We start from the raw sequence: 14088 nt of genomic DNA, 5'->3' as shown, positions 1-14088 counted from the left end.
GAGAAATGTTGCTAAGACATGGAAGGAAATAGTCTTTAGAGATCCGGATGAGCGTAAACGGTGAAAGACGATAGAAAAGCAGCATGGCATGGCAGGCACATTGTCGATGGCGGGAAGCTTGGGTGAAGCTTCCCCAACAGACGGAGGCCGGATTGGTTGTGTTCCTGGCGGATGCATCGTGCCGCCAGAAAGAAAGAGGAGAAGTAGAGGTACCTGGACAAGTAGCTTGCTATCGCCCATTTGCACAATCCCATCCCCGTCCTCCGTCCTCTTTTGAAGCAGCCTCCCGTATCGAACAAGTGACAAGCTGCTCGAGGTAAAGTGGAAAGGTACCTACCGTTCTACCTACCCTAAGGTACTGGGTTCCCAGCAGGAATCAGGTACGTACTTGTTGCCTGTAAGCGGGGACTGTCCCAGGGAAACCCCAAACGTGACCCTCCCAGACTGTCCCAGTACTTCCCTTATCGCATTGCCGAGGAAACCCTATCGAGTCATTCCATTGGCTCTCTCGCCATCGCGCTAAGCCGGTTTCGGCCCCGTCAGCCACCCTCCAGCTCTTATCTTGGTTGGCTGCGTCACACACTGGCAACACTGGGGCGGCGCAACCATCCTAAGGCCGATACCTCACCTAGAGCTGTGCGCACGCAACCGCTGTCGCTGCCTTCCCTTTATATCTACCCGCTCCCGCTCTCCGACAGCTCCATCGTCTATCTCTCTGCTCCATCTCTCTCCCATCCCTCCCCCTCCTTCATCGACCATCCATCCTCTCAATCCCATCGAGTATTCGTCTGTCCTTGGCGTCCTTCGCAGCTTCAGTTTCCTTCTCTGTCATCACAACCAGCGTCTCCGGTAGACTCTACTCACCACCACAACACCGCCCATCATGAGAGGCTTCATCGGTGCTGTGGCCGGCCTGGCCGCTGTTGCCAGCGCTACCCCCTCTCTCTCCATTGAGACTGTCCACGACGGCGCTGCTCCCCTTCTTTCTTCCACCAACGCCGAGGCTGTCCCGAACTCATACATCGTCAAGTTCAAGAAGCACGTCTCGGACTCCGGCGCCTCGGACCACCACAACTGGGTCCAGAACATTCACTCCTCCGCTCAGGATGAGCGTCTTGAGCTGCGCAAGCGTGGCCAGGAGCCCATGGTTGACGATGTCTTCCACGGCTTGAAGCACACATACAAGATTGGCAAGGACTTCTTGGGCTACGCCGGTCACTTCGATGATGCCACCATCGAGAAGGTCCGGAGGCACCCTGACGTAAGTCCGACCCTGATACCCTCGTCCCGAGATCCAAGACGCACCCCAAACCGGTGGACCCACCATCGCTGCAGTCTACGGCAGAGGCGGTCTTGGCTGTCCGACCCTGACGGGCTCGGGCTCTCAAGCTCGGCTCGGCCGTTTTCGGTCTCCTAGCCTCATTTCCTGACACAGTCACTAACATGCTTCTTCACAGGTCGAGTTCATCGAGGTCGACTCCGTTGTCCACACTCAAGTTCCCGTCAAGTCCCAGGTTGAGGACAAGTGTGACGGCGAGCTCGAGAAGCTGGCCCCCTGGGGTCTGGCTCGTGTCTCCCACCGCAAGTCTCTCGGCTTCGGCACATATGACAAGTACCTCTACGCTGAGGATGCTGGTGAAGGTGTTGATGCCTACGTTATCGACACCGGCACCAACGTCGACCACGTCGACTTCGAGGGCCGTGCCAAGTGGGGAAAGACCATTCCCTCTGGTGACCAGGACGCTGATGGCAACGGTCACGGCACTCACTGCTCCGGCACTATCGCTGGCAAGAAGTACGGTGTCGCCAAGAAGGCCAACGTCTACGCCGTCAAGGTTCTCCGCTCCAACGGCTCCGGCACCATGTCCGACGTCGTCAAGGGTGTTGAGTGGGCTGCCACTTCCCACACTGAGCAGGTTCAGGCCGCCAAGGATGGCAAGCGCAAGGGCTTCAAGGGCTCCGTCGCCAACATGTCTCTCGGTGGTGGCAAGACCCAGGCTCTCGATGCTGTTGTGAACGCCGCCGTCGATGCTGGTATTCACTTCGCCGTCGCCGCTGGCAACGACAACGCCGATGCCTGCAACTACTCCCCCGCTGCTGCCGAGAAGGCCGTCACCGTCGGTGCCACTGAGCTCGGTGACCGCCGCTCTTACTTCTCCAACTACGGAAAGTGCACTGACATCTTCGCCCCTGGCACCAACATCAAGTCCACCTGGATTGGCAGCAAGTACGCCGTCAACACCATCTCCGGTACCTCGATGGCCTCTCCCCACATCTGCGGTCTCCTGGCCTACTACCTTTCTCTTCAGCCCGCTTCTGACTCCGAGTACTCTGTTGCTCCCATCACCCCCAAGAAGCTCAAGGAGGCTCTTATTTCCGTCGGTACCGTCGGTGCCCTCAGCGACATTCCCCGTGACACCCCCAACGTCCTCGCCTGGAACGGCGGTGGCTGCAACAACTACACTGCCATCGTCAAGGCTGGCGGTTACACTGTCAAGCAGGAGTCCAAGGAGACCACCATCGATGACCTCGAGAAGGCCATTGAGGAGGACTTCGAGGTTCTCTCTGGCAAGGTTGTCAAGGGTGCCAAGAGCGTCGGCACCAAGGCCGAGAAGTTCGCCAAGAAGATCCACAACTTGGTCGATGAGGAGCTTAAGGAGTTCCTCAGGGAGACCTCTTTGTAAGCGTTGTAATAGAGCGCTAGAATGGTCTTTTATTTCCTTTTTCTTTGGGTCCATGAGAGTGTACGCATAGGGTTATTGCGGGATGGGACAGGATGGATGCATCGCTTTCATAGCTACATACAGATCTCATAGCACAACCAATAAGTTTCTTAACTGTAACCATTTCCACCCACGGTGATCTTGATTGTTCAAGTCTGCTAATTGGCCATTGCTGTCGACCGTGCCCCAGGAGGCTTAGACGAGCGTGAGAATGCCAAAGTTTAATGATGTCCATGAGTAAGCCTATCAGCCATGCCGTTGGGGTTCAAGTTGTCAAGTCAAAATAGAATTGAAGTGAGTGTATTAAGGTACAATAGTGTCACAGAATCCTTGGGAATTAGTGCCATGGCTGCATGGCTAGCTTCCGTCATCTGAGTCAATCTGGCATTGAGACAACGCATTTCAACCACCTGGTCCTGAATTTCCAGCCAATGTTGGCTTGCCTGACTTTCTGCACCTCGCGCTCGCTGTGTGAAGGGGAAAAGAGGGAAGACTGGAATGTGATTCGGTCCCTGCGCGGAAGGAATGGCACAACGGCTGGCTCTTGCCCAGATGCCATCTCATGCCTGCCCCCCAAAGGCCAAGGGAAGGGATCAGTCAGCGTTTCTCCTTCTTTCGCCTGGACATGACGTGGCTTCCCACCTCTTCTTTTTGAAAGTTCATTCAACCCTGGAGAAGGAGCAGTCATGGAGCTCGCCGTTGCACTGACTGCTGGTTGTCAGTGGCCCTGCTCAAGGGACGACGTCCCTCCTCTACGTCCTCTTTTTCAAGCATCCACGGCTCATCATTTGACACTCTCGACGATACTTCTTCATAGTCTCCCAGCTTGCTTTTGGTTAGCCCCAGGCCGAGTTTCCGGACGTCGACCGACAGACAGCAGCTTCACTTGAATCTCTCTACTTCCCTTTATTCCTAAGCCGCCTCGAGAGTTGGTGTCTTCCTTCCGCCTAGGCCCTCCTCCTAATACATCCACGCTCACCTTATGCGGCGACATAACAGTACCAAGTCGAGGTCGACTCTGACTCGAAGCAAGTCTACGGCTTCCGTTCGCTCGGCTGTTCAACGATTAGAGCACATTGATCCAGCCACTGCCGAAAGAGATGCTCATATTGCTGCCACCCTATCCTTCTCTCGTGCGAACCACAATGCCGATATGGACATGAGATTTGAGACTTCGAGGCAATTCCAAAAGCCTGTCAACCTGAAGACTTGGTCGGAGAATCCCTCAAGTCGGCTTCCAGACGAATCGGATCGGCTCAGCTCCAATACCGGGGGTCTACGCCGACAGCAGAGTATCCGATTTGTGAAGCAAGGGGCTCGAACCAAGCGACAGCAAAGTCAAATCAACGATGGCTCCTCTGATGTAGAGACTGTTTGTCACCGGAGCGTCCTCAAAGATGTTGTCAATCAGCCCGCTAGCCAAACTTGTCGTATTGCCGAGCGTCCATTTGTGAGCACTTATACGACCAACTACATCAATTCTTTACCTCCGAGCGAATCATTCGGGTCTCCAGACGATTGTGCACCTGCTCCAGCATCTTATCGAAGACTGCGCAAGTCACGCTCAATGTTTGCCCCCTTGAATCCGACCGGTCTGCGCCGACCAAGCAAGACATACTTCGGCGAGTCTCCGGAGCAGGAGAATGTACAGCCTGCCTTGCGACAGTCTATGCAAGACATGAAGGAGAACAAGCCCTCACCGAAGAAGATTCTTGGTCTGAGGAACCCAAAGTCAATGAGCTTCCTCAAAATTCGGGGCGTTTTGGATTCTGACAGACTTGGAAGCCGACAGCAGATCGATTTGGCAGTCCAAGAAGCCGAGGACAGTTTTCGCAAAGACGTCGAGGAACAACGACAATTAAAACCGCGACCATCGACGATATTCTCGAAAGCAAAGAAGGGTCAGGCGTCTCTGAGTTTACGCCGATCCATGAGAGACTTTAGCGCTGATGGTCAATCCCTTGGCCCGGAACATGGTTTGGTAATCAATAAAGACGCTTCTCTACGAAAGAAAGCCCGGAAAGTCTCAAGCAGTCTCAAAAGCAAATTGAAAGATATGTTCCGCCGGAGCAAGAAGGATGATTTGGTTGTGGAAGCTAGCGAGCCTCCTTCAAAGGTTTCGGACGTAGTCCAAGATCTCGTTGGCGTTGACAACGAACAGGACGATGCATACATGGACATTGCGGATCCTGTGTTGCTGGACGAGTGTTCGATCTCCCAAGTACCCTCGCGAGTCCCGTCTCTTCACGATGCTTCCCCAACCCAGAAGCTCCATTCGCGAAAAGGAAGCATAGAGAGCATTGGAGGTGAAAGAAAGGCATCGGATGAGAAATCTCGCGTCACCAGTTGGACGAGCTCGGGCACTCATACTCTTAACAGTCAAAGTACTTGGGGCGGGGAGCGGGAGCGCCAGCGGCTGTCCGTCATCAAAGAGATTGGACCACATAAGTCCTCTTCTTCTTTCCAGCGACCAAGCCTGGCTGACCGCAATCCATTCGAGTCCGAACTACCATCTCCGCAACAGGATGGACTTGTCCGCCTCGGCCCATCAGTCGATAGCGCCAGAGTCTACTCCGCCCTCATGAAGCGATTGAACGAATGCAAGCAAAAGGGTCAACGAGAAGAGCAGCTACGGCATGGTAGTGATGGGAGTACCGGTCTCAATTGGAATGGCAAAGTTGATTCGTCGACATCCCTCGGCGGCCAGGAACTTGACGAAGCTACGAATCAAGACCTACCAACCATAAGATGTATTTTGCAAGAGGACGACGTCTTCCATGACAGTCCTTGGGAGCAAAGATTGCAAACAGTGGTTGAGACCGAGGCCCCTCAGTCGGGTCACGATGAAGCGGTGTCTCCATCCGATAGCACAATGCATCATCGCCAGCGTTCGGCTTCTGAGACTACCATTGGGTCTTACAAGCCTTGCTCAAGACCCGTGGCCGGGGTCGAACCAGACCACTCGCCCTCGAAGCCGTATAATTTGCAGGGCGACAAGACCGCGAATCCACCAAGAGCATTGTCCACGCGCAGTTCGGCGTTCTTTGGCAGCCCGACTTGCCACCTCTTCCGCACCACGAGTCCATATCGCAAGGTCTTGCAAGAGAAGGTCAGATCCGAGTCACAGGCTCCAGCTCCAGATCAGTTACTATCACCATCGGTTTCAATGCTAAACCTCGACCTTATACCCACAAGGCGTCGCCCGAGTCTCTCTAAGGAAGATCCCCGACTTGCTTACTCTGAAAGTATATACTCTGACGACCTTCTCTCCCCACGGGCATTACCACAAAGTTTCGGGGAACAATCAGAACCCAGAGTGCCACCCCGACACCCCAACCACATAGTGGCCGGTTCTGATTATCGACAGATACCCTCTATGTCCAACGACTCGGAGCCTGTTGCAAAGGATCACAGTCCTAATGCTACGCCTGCGATGAACACACACCAAATACGCTACTTACCAAGTGGCCATTATACTTATACACCGACAATGCCACGGAGCCGAACGGTCTCAAACGCAAGTTCTGTGGAGTGGAAGACTTGGCTCTCTGCCAATGCGGCGCATGCCGACGCCAAGTTGGCCAATACTGAGAACCAGCACCTGACGGAAGTTCGTTACGCAAAAACAAGTATGCCTAGAAGCTTGGGTCATGTGCGTGAGCGCGCAGAGATTGAGGACCCTGAATCTCCAAATCTGTACAGAGCTATGGGCACAGGAAAGGCCAAACTGCAAACGCCGCTGAGAGTGACGAGCCACAACCCACGTCAAGTGTCGTCTGCCAGCCGCGTTGAGCATGGCATAGACGATTCAAAGTTCTCCACACCTTTGAGAGACGAGAACACGATCCCTGAGACGAACGGACGCGTGGCTAGGCGTCTTCGTGGCATCTACAACCCTCCACCAATTCCGCCCAGAAGCTCTTTGAGGACGACTCCTTCGATGCCGGTTTTGCAGTCTCGTCTTTCTCATAGTAACCTACCCGTCAAAGCCGTGGATCGACAAGCTTCCAAGGTTCGCAGCATGGACGCCATCCCAAAGGCCGCAAGTTTCGAGCCCCCCTTCCAGCCCAAGGCACGATCTCCGGTCAAATTAGTCAGACGCGCCGGACTACAAAAAGGACTTCAACCGTCTGCTTCCAGCCCAAGGTTGACGATCGAGAAACAATTTGGTCCCATGCTGGCCAGCCATGATCGCGGGTCTCCCAGGGAGAGGCGGGGATCCGTTCGCCGGCTACTAGACTCCAGCGACTCGCATGATGGTGAGAAATCCGATACCGCGAGCCTTGACTGGAAGGCCGAAGCAGCTGGCAGCCATCACTTGGTGGAGAATTTTCTCAGCAGTAGGCGTCGGCCATCAGTCCATGGGGCGTTCGTATGAGAAGACACTGTGGATTTCTCGTAATGGAGACGTATTCGGTTCACTAAAACGATTAATGCAAGTCTATTGTCAGACACTTTTATAATTAACGATGACTCGCGGGTATCATAGATGTGTTGTTACCAAATTCAATGTTAATACATGGTTTTGCTGCGAATGCAAGGCCCTTGTGATGGCATCATGCCACGGATTTCGGGACATCCCCAAAACGATACTGAGCCCACGCGAAGCTGCCTTCTTTCATGGTCCACAGCTGCTTCCCGCGGTCGTCGCCCGCAGCCCCGGCAGCCACGTGAATGGGCATGAGATGATCCATGTACGGATGAGCCTGCTTGGCATCGGGCCGTCTGCAGACCTGAGCCATCTTGTCCTGCCTCTCGGCGACGTTGGCAACCTCGACAGCCTCTTTGAGCGCGTCGTCGAAGCTAACGGCGTATGGCATGGGACGCGGATCGTTGCTCATGTGGTAGAGGTTGTGGACGGACATGCCCGCACCAATGATAACGACGCCTTCGTCGCGGAGGGCGGAGAGGGCGGCGCCGAGGCGATAATGAGCGTCCGGGTCCTCTGAGCGGAAGAGCGATGCTTGGACTAGCGGAACGTTGAGCGGGTTGGAGGACGGGTTGAAGGCTACGTGGAAGCCTGCCCACACGCCGTGGTCTAGGCCGCGGTCTGTCGTGGGCACGCAGGAGATGTTGCTGTCGTTGGAGGCGGAGAGGAGGGAGCAGACGCGGGATGCGAGCTGCGGGGAGCCGGTGTTTGGGTAGGTTGCTGAGTAGTAGTGGAGGGGGAAGCCGGAGAAGTCGTAGATTAAGGGTGCCGGGCCGGGGGCGGCGTTGATTGAGATGGTGGTTGCCAGTGGGCTGAGAAGACTAGGATTGCGGTCGGGGCGAGGGAGGTGATTTCGGCGCCGATGTGTTGGAGGGTTGGGTAGACTGGGTGGGCTTTGTTGTACATTACGTCTGGCTTTGTGGGTGTTAGTTTGTTGGTGAGGTTGTGTGGTGGGGTGAGGTGAGGTGATGGGATGAGAGTGAGGGACGGGGAGGGTTTGCTTACGCCACCGTGGGAGAAGAAATAGACTGGCATCCGCGGTTTCCTCGTACTTGGTGAGACTGGAGATTGAGAGGAGGTTGAAGGTATGAGAGTTGAGGTCACTGATGTGAGAAAGTCGCGGAGAGTTGGTGAAAGCATGTAGGCTGTCAAGGCGACTGTGAGGGATAGGAGGAATAGGGGATTTAGACGAGGCATCTTGGAAAGGGTTTGTTGAGTTGGGTTGCTTGACGCGCGCACGATGTGTTTGTTTGAATGAGCGGCCTGGAGTGGTACGGAACACAAGCATATATGAACCTCCGGAGGTCGTTGGGCGCTATCCGACGGGCCCGGATGAGGGATGCGGCGCGGGGAGTGAGGAGGGGCCGGATGGTGGGTGGTTTTGTTTTCGTCGCGCGCGGCCGGGTCCACTGTTGTCTTAGCGGGCGGGCGGGTTGGGAGAGCCGTTCCAAGTGGGCAATGAAATAGGAATGCGTCAACGCAGAATCGTTAATCGTCTTCCTATTCTGTTCAAAGTACATTGCCTACTTGAGGAACACGTAAAAGATGAGAGGTAAGGATAAGTAAGTGTAATAGAAATAGCACTAGCAGGAATAAAAGTAATAGAGCTGGGGTATCTGGCGGCAAATAACTATGTCACCCACTTGCGTAGTAAGATGCGCCAAGGTGGTCGTGAGTTCATGAAGGAAGAGTTACCGGATTTACGGATTAGGGGGTTCAAGGGAGGAATGTTTGGGCCATCTACTGATCTTATGGCCTTGCGGGTCCCAGTGTGAAGCTCGAGGTGTAGAGCAGTCTAAGCTCCAAGTGAGCTCCAAGCTCCCCTACTCATTGGTTAGGCGATGGGTGCTTGCTGCTCTCCTTCTACGTTTTTACACCGCATGCATTGCTATAAGTAAGGAGGACGTTCCAATGACGCAAGGAATACAGACCGACAGGAACCTTCTCATAGTCTTATACCATTCCTCTCACCGGCCAGAATGTGTCCATCAAGGCCGACGGGTTAGATCAAACTGGGCTGGTTGGTGGAGTACCTTACCTGACCTTCCATAGTTCAAGGTCAGGAATCAATACACCTGCTGTCTTAGTACTCAGCGACAGGCTACGAGATTGAGTTCGAATCTCAGCAAGCGCACCAAGAGATGGTGATCCCTGTGTTTCCTACGTATATCTTACGAGTAAGCATCCGTTTCCACGGATAGGACAGTGCAAGCTGCATTGAGAAACGGTACCGAGCCCGGATCAGCGCCCCGCATACGCCATCGGAGAAAGGGTAAGCAAAACCCACATCTGAATCGGCCCGCCGCCCGAGCTTTCGCCGCGTCGTCTCTCAGCTCTTGTCTGTCCTGTCCTGCCCTTGCTTGACACAATCCGCAAATGCTCGTCTCGCGAGTAACCGCAACAACCATCCTCCTCACCCTCCTCGCGCCCTTCACCGCCGCCACACCGCAACAGGAACAACAACAACAAGAACAAAAGCACCTCGAGCAGCAGGATCCGCTTTCTGAGGCAGAAGAGCTCCACCCCCTGCCACCTCATCACCCTTCTCTCGCAGGCATCGCAGAAGCGCAAGGTCCCGACTTTCTCTCACCCCCTACCACCTACGAAGCCATGTCGTCCTCCGTCGCCCGGACGGCCCCGCTCGTGTTCCCGGCCGCGGGAAAGCACACGGCTACCGTCATCTTTGCTCACGGCCTCGGCGATACGGGCCACGGCTGGGCGAGCGCCGTTGAGAACTGGCGGCGGAGGCAGAGGCTTGATGAGGTCAAGTTTGTGCTGCCTCATGCGCCTCAGATCCCCATTACCTGTGTAAGTTGACACCTTGTCTCACTTTATATGCTATCCTATTTAGAAAATGTGGAAGTCGTTGCCGATTACTAACATCATGCACAGAACTGGGGCATGCGCATGCCGGGTTGGTTCGACATTGTAAGTCGCGCTACAATCTTCGACCGCCACCGCCAACAACAGGCACAAGCATCTTCATCATCCTCATCGTCGCCCAAGCTAACCACCACCCCCCACCCACAGAAAGTCCTCGACGGCACAGTCGAGGCCCTCCGCGAATCCGAAGACGAGCGGGGGATCCTCGCCTCGTCAGAGTACTTCCAGCAGCTCGTCCAGGCCGAGGTGGACGCCGGCATCCCCGCCGAGCGCGTCGTCCTCGGCGGCTTCAGCCAGGGCGGCGCCATGGCCATCTTTTCGGGTCTGACGGGCAAGCACCGCATCGGCGGCATCGTGGGCCTGTCGTGCTGGCTGCTGCTGAGTAACAAGTTTGCCGGGCTGGTCCCCGAGGAGAAGGCGAACCAGGAGACGCCTGTGTGGCTGGGCCACGGCGACGCGGATCCGCTTGTTAGGCCCGAGTTGGGGGCGCTGAGTATGGATGCGTTGAAGGGGCTTGGGTATAAGGTGTCGAGGACGCTTTACCCGTGAGTATTCTCTGTCGCCCTCTCACTTCCTTCTTCATAGGGCCAGGTCACAATTAGGGCGGAATGCTGACATGAATCACAGGGGTATGGGCCATGCTGCTTGCCCTGAAGAGTTGGACGACGTCGAAGCCTTCTTGTTGGAGAGACTCCCGCCTACTCAGAAGTAGGGTGCTGTTGGCAGAGATCTTTCTAGGAAAAAGGTAGCTGGAAGATGTGTTTATGTATGTAGAAAGAGCACGAGGCAACTGAAGGGTAGACAGAGCCACGGAGCCGGGAGGGGATGGTCTTTTTTCGACAGAGAACATGTCCGATAGACCCAGTCTTGCTCATGATAAACAACATGCCATGATACATCATCTCCAATACCAAAAGCATACATCCACTAGGCCAATCGCACGATGAGAATGTATGTATGCATGGTCCTGTAAAGTGAGAGTGAACGAAATCGATGATGTAGAATAAGTTGTCTGATCTTCGATGGCCTATCTGAGAAGTAGTTTCGTTTCAAATCGCCCCGTGGACCCGTCATGAGAGATTAGAGTGAGATCACGCTCAAATGCAATCATGGACAATGTCTCTCATTAAGCAACTCAGTGAGAGGGTTTCCTTGCCTCACATTCCCAAACACACAACATACACAGACATGCAAAGATTTAATGAGCTTACCTAACCATGTCAGACTAAGCTAACCAACTTGTGGCAAGCTCGTCAATCCGCCGTTTGGTTGCGCTACCTTAGCGTTGTCTCGTCCAAGGGCCTTCGTCTTATCTCACCTTCATTCTTCACTGCGGTGTGTGGTGCTGCAGCAACTGTTCTTTAGTCTTCCCTCCCGCCTGCCGCAAAGCAGGGCATCTTCCAGGGTCACCTGCGGGTCCCCTTTCCCCCCACCCACAGTCCCCCGAATCACAAGGTCTCCCAGCGCCATGGGCCCCCATGGACATGCAAAAGACGCCAGCCCAGAATGCGCCAGATGCGCCAGATGCGCCAGATGCCCCAATCCTGAGCCAGCCGGAACCCTCCCAAGTCCCAACGGGTGGTGACCTTGTGCTGTCCTTCCTGGGAAGCTGCAGCTTGCATCTGCATCCAGCAGCAACCCGGGCAGCAGCGGCGGCGTTCGTCTTGCGTTTCTCCAAAAAAAAAGATCTCCAACCACAACTTTCCCATTTCTTCCCTCTTTTTTTTTTCTTCATTATCTTCATCGTCCCGGTGGGAGCGCTTCTCATCGCAAACCCTCTCGTTTCTTATTCTTGATCCTCAACGGGCCCGTTGAGCATGTCACTGTCCGCACTGGCGTTGTACAGACCACGATAAACAAAACAAAGCCCACAACTCCAGTCCTGTCGCACACATCCCGGCACATAGCAAACCCGAAGCCCCGAGATCTTCCTCCCCTCCCAAAGATACCATACTCCCGCAGCTGTTTGCTATCGCCAATAGAAACAAAAAGAAAAGCAAACGAAACGGCGCCTAGACGGTGAAAGGGAGAAAGTTCACCGCAAAACTCCCAGAAGCTCCAAGCCCGACGATGGCATCGCAAGGCGCACCAGGCGACTCCCGCCCCATAACCCCAACTCCCTCACAACTCCCGCCGGTTCCCGCGTCGCCAGTCTACTCCCTCGCCTCGACCGCGAACCCGCTCTCCTCCTACCACCTGCCCCTCCCGCCACCACCGCAACCCGTACATGCCGTCCTCACCAAATCCGACCTCGAGTCTTCTCAGACAGCCTACACCGACCTGATTCAGTCCGCAAAGGCCTATCGTATCGCCCTCGCATCCCTCTCCACCGCAGCCTCCGCCTTCGGTTCTGCACTGGAATCCTGCGCAAGACTCAAAGAAGCCCGTGCAGAGTCCCTATCGGGCGGCATAAACGGCCTCTCGGGAGGAGGGGGAGGCGGCGGCGGTGGAGGCCTGTTATCGGCGAGCTTCACGGCCGGCGGACCAAAAGGGTCCTGTACCGCCGACCTGCTCCTTTCCGCCTCGGGCGTCCACCATCTGGTCGCGAACCACCAGCAGATCCTCTCCGAGACCGTCTACCGCGACTTCGAGGTCCCTTTACTCCACGAGCTAGACCAATGGCGGCAGCGCGTCGACGATGAGGAGGAGGCCTACGTGCGCGAGGTCAAGGCCCGCAACGCCGAGATCAGGAAGCTGGAAAAGGAAGGGCTGAAGCTGCATAAGCAGCGTAGGCGCGACGTGGGCAAGTTCAGGGCGCACCTGGTGGACTTGACGACAAGGCTGGATGGGTTGACGTCCTTGCACGGGGAGCACGCGCGGACGCTGCTGCGGGAGAGCCAGGATACCAGCGGGCGGATCCTCGAGTCGTCGTGTAGTCTTGTGCGCGCCGAGGTCGACATATTCGAGTCGCTTGCGCGGAAAGGGTGGAGCGGCGGCGGACTGGACGAGTTGTTGGAGAAGGGCGCGGATCTGTTTGCCAGCGACGAGGTCGGTGACCACTCTGGGCTGGGAAGCGTTATTGGCGGTGGTGTAGGTGGTGGCGGCGGGTCGGCTGAAACGGCGAAGCTGTTTAGCATTCTCCCGCCCAAGAGTATCCTCGCGGACGCGGCGTCGGATATGACGAGGCGAGGGGGTCACGCGCGGGGCGATAGTTTGCTCAGCGACCCGGAGCGGTACCAGAGTCTTGCTGCCGCCGCGGGAGGACCTTCGCCTGGTTTTGGCGGCGACGATAACGATACGGATAGCATCTTTTCCGAGACGAATTTCAACCGACCCAGGGGCGTGAGGCCGTTTTCGCCGCAGCCTATCCGACGGCACGCTACCGACGTTACGTTTGATAGTCTAGGGGTTGGCTTGAGTGAGGAGCCTAGGAGCGAAGAGCACAAGAGCCCGGAGGATAAGGTGGAACAGAGGCGGCATGATGTGCTCAAGGAGGAAGATGAAGACGAGACTCTCGGGGAGAGGCAGAATTGGGGCGACGAGCCGGTTGACTCCAAAAGTCCTACTGAAAGAGGAGAAGAAGAAAAAGAAGGAGAGTCTGCGGCGTTGCTTGGAGACACTGCCGTCGTGGAAGATACCACCGCGCAAGACGAGGCGGCAATCGCGAGCGGGTCGGAGGAGAGGGGGCGGCCTGGACGGCGGTGGAGTGTGAATGAAGACGACGCCTAGATGTTCTCCTTTCCCGTTCAAGTTTTCGGTGGTTGCTCTGCTCGGAGGTTTTGACGGCGGCGAAAAAGACTCATGATTCATTCTTGTTATACCCATTTAGAGGCGGCGTTTTTTTTTTTAAACCTACCACCACCTTGACATGGTGGGTTGAGGGGTCGCTCCCCTTTGGCTTTTCTCCTGGGCGCTTTGCATAGATACATAGTCTGTTATACATATTCTGGTTGACAAACTCTTCCCGCACACGATTTTCCACGCAACGACAATTGATCTGGACATGTAGTAATTCTCTGCCTGAGCCTCTCAAATCTCTGTTTCGGTGCTTGGTCTCTGACCGAACCTGCTTTTGCTCGCCCAAATCTATGAACTATAAACAAAGTAGTTATG

The 14088-nt window shown here is 55.4% G+C and overlaps 5 protein-coding genes across 5 annotated transcripts; 4 read left to right on the top strand and 1 right to left on the bottom strand.

The window, feature by feature from the left end:
- The first annotated feature begins 529 nt into the window (after window positions 1-529).
- On the top strand, window positions 530-2841 carry HER10_EVM0010865 (subtilase). The gene is made up of 2 exons (XM_035480312.1): window positions 530-1261; window positions 1458-2841. Exons 1-2 carry the CDS (start codon window positions 884-886, stop codon window positions 2682-2684), a joined length of 1605 nt encoding a protein of 534 aa, XP_035333300.1. The 5' UTR covers window positions 530-883; the 3' UTR covers window positions 2685-2841.
- Window positions 2842-3882: 1041 nt separating this feature from the next.
- Window positions 3883-7101, top strand: HER10_EVM0003541 (uncharacterized protein; the record flags this gene model as incomplete). The annotated part of the gene is made up of 1 exon (XM_035473214.1): window positions 3883-7101. One exon carries the CDS (start codon window positions 3883-3885, stop codon window positions 7099-7101), a length of 3219 nt encoding a protein of 1072 aa, XP_035332400.1.
- HER10_EVM0004041 (uncharacterized protein) lies at window positions 5272-8842 on the bottom strand. The gene is made up of 2 exons (XM_035482942.1): window positions 8158-8842; window positions 5272-8067 (listed from the first exon to the last, which is right to left on the bottom strand). The coding sequence occupies exons 1-2, from the start codon at window positions 8438-8440 to the stop codon at window positions 7280-7282; spliced, it is 1071 nt and encodes a 356-aa protein (XP_035332453.1). The 5' UTR covers window positions 8441-8842; the 3' UTR covers window positions 5272-7279.
- Window positions 8843-9158: 316 nt separating this feature from the next.
- On the top strand, window positions 9159-10929 carry HER10_EVM0006404 (phospholipase/Carboxylesterase). The gene is made up of 3 exons (XM_035483012.1): window positions 9159-9960; window positions 10045-10580; window positions 10663-10929. Exons 1-3 carry the CDS (start codon window positions 9529-9531, stop codon window positions 10745-10747), a joined length of 1053 nt encoding a protein of 350 aa, XP_035332758.1. The 5' UTR covers window positions 9159-9528; the 3' UTR covers window positions 10748-10929.
- Window positions 10930-11669: 740 nt separating this feature from the next.
- HER10_EVM0001964 (uncharacterized protein) lies at window positions 11670-13764 on the top strand. Its single transcript, XM_035471696.1, has one exon. It carries the CDS (start codon window positions 12106-12108, stop codon window positions 13702-13704), a length of 1599 nt encoding a protein of 532 aa, XP_035332223.1. The 5' UTR covers window positions 11670-12105; the 3' UTR covers window positions 13705-13764.
- The last annotated feature ends 324 nt before the right edge of the window (window positions 13765-14088 follow it).

The sequence above is a fragment of the Colletotrichum scovillei genome (genome assembly GCF_011075155.1).
Source record: "Colletotrichum scovillei strain TJNH1 chromosome Unknown Contig00006, whole genome shotgun sequence".
Taxonomy (NCBI): Eukaryota; Fungi; Ascomycota; class Sordariomycetes; order Glomerellales; family Glomerellaceae; genus Colletotrichum; species Colletotrichum scovillei.
This window is presented reverse-complemented; position numbering and strand designations above follow the sequence as displayed.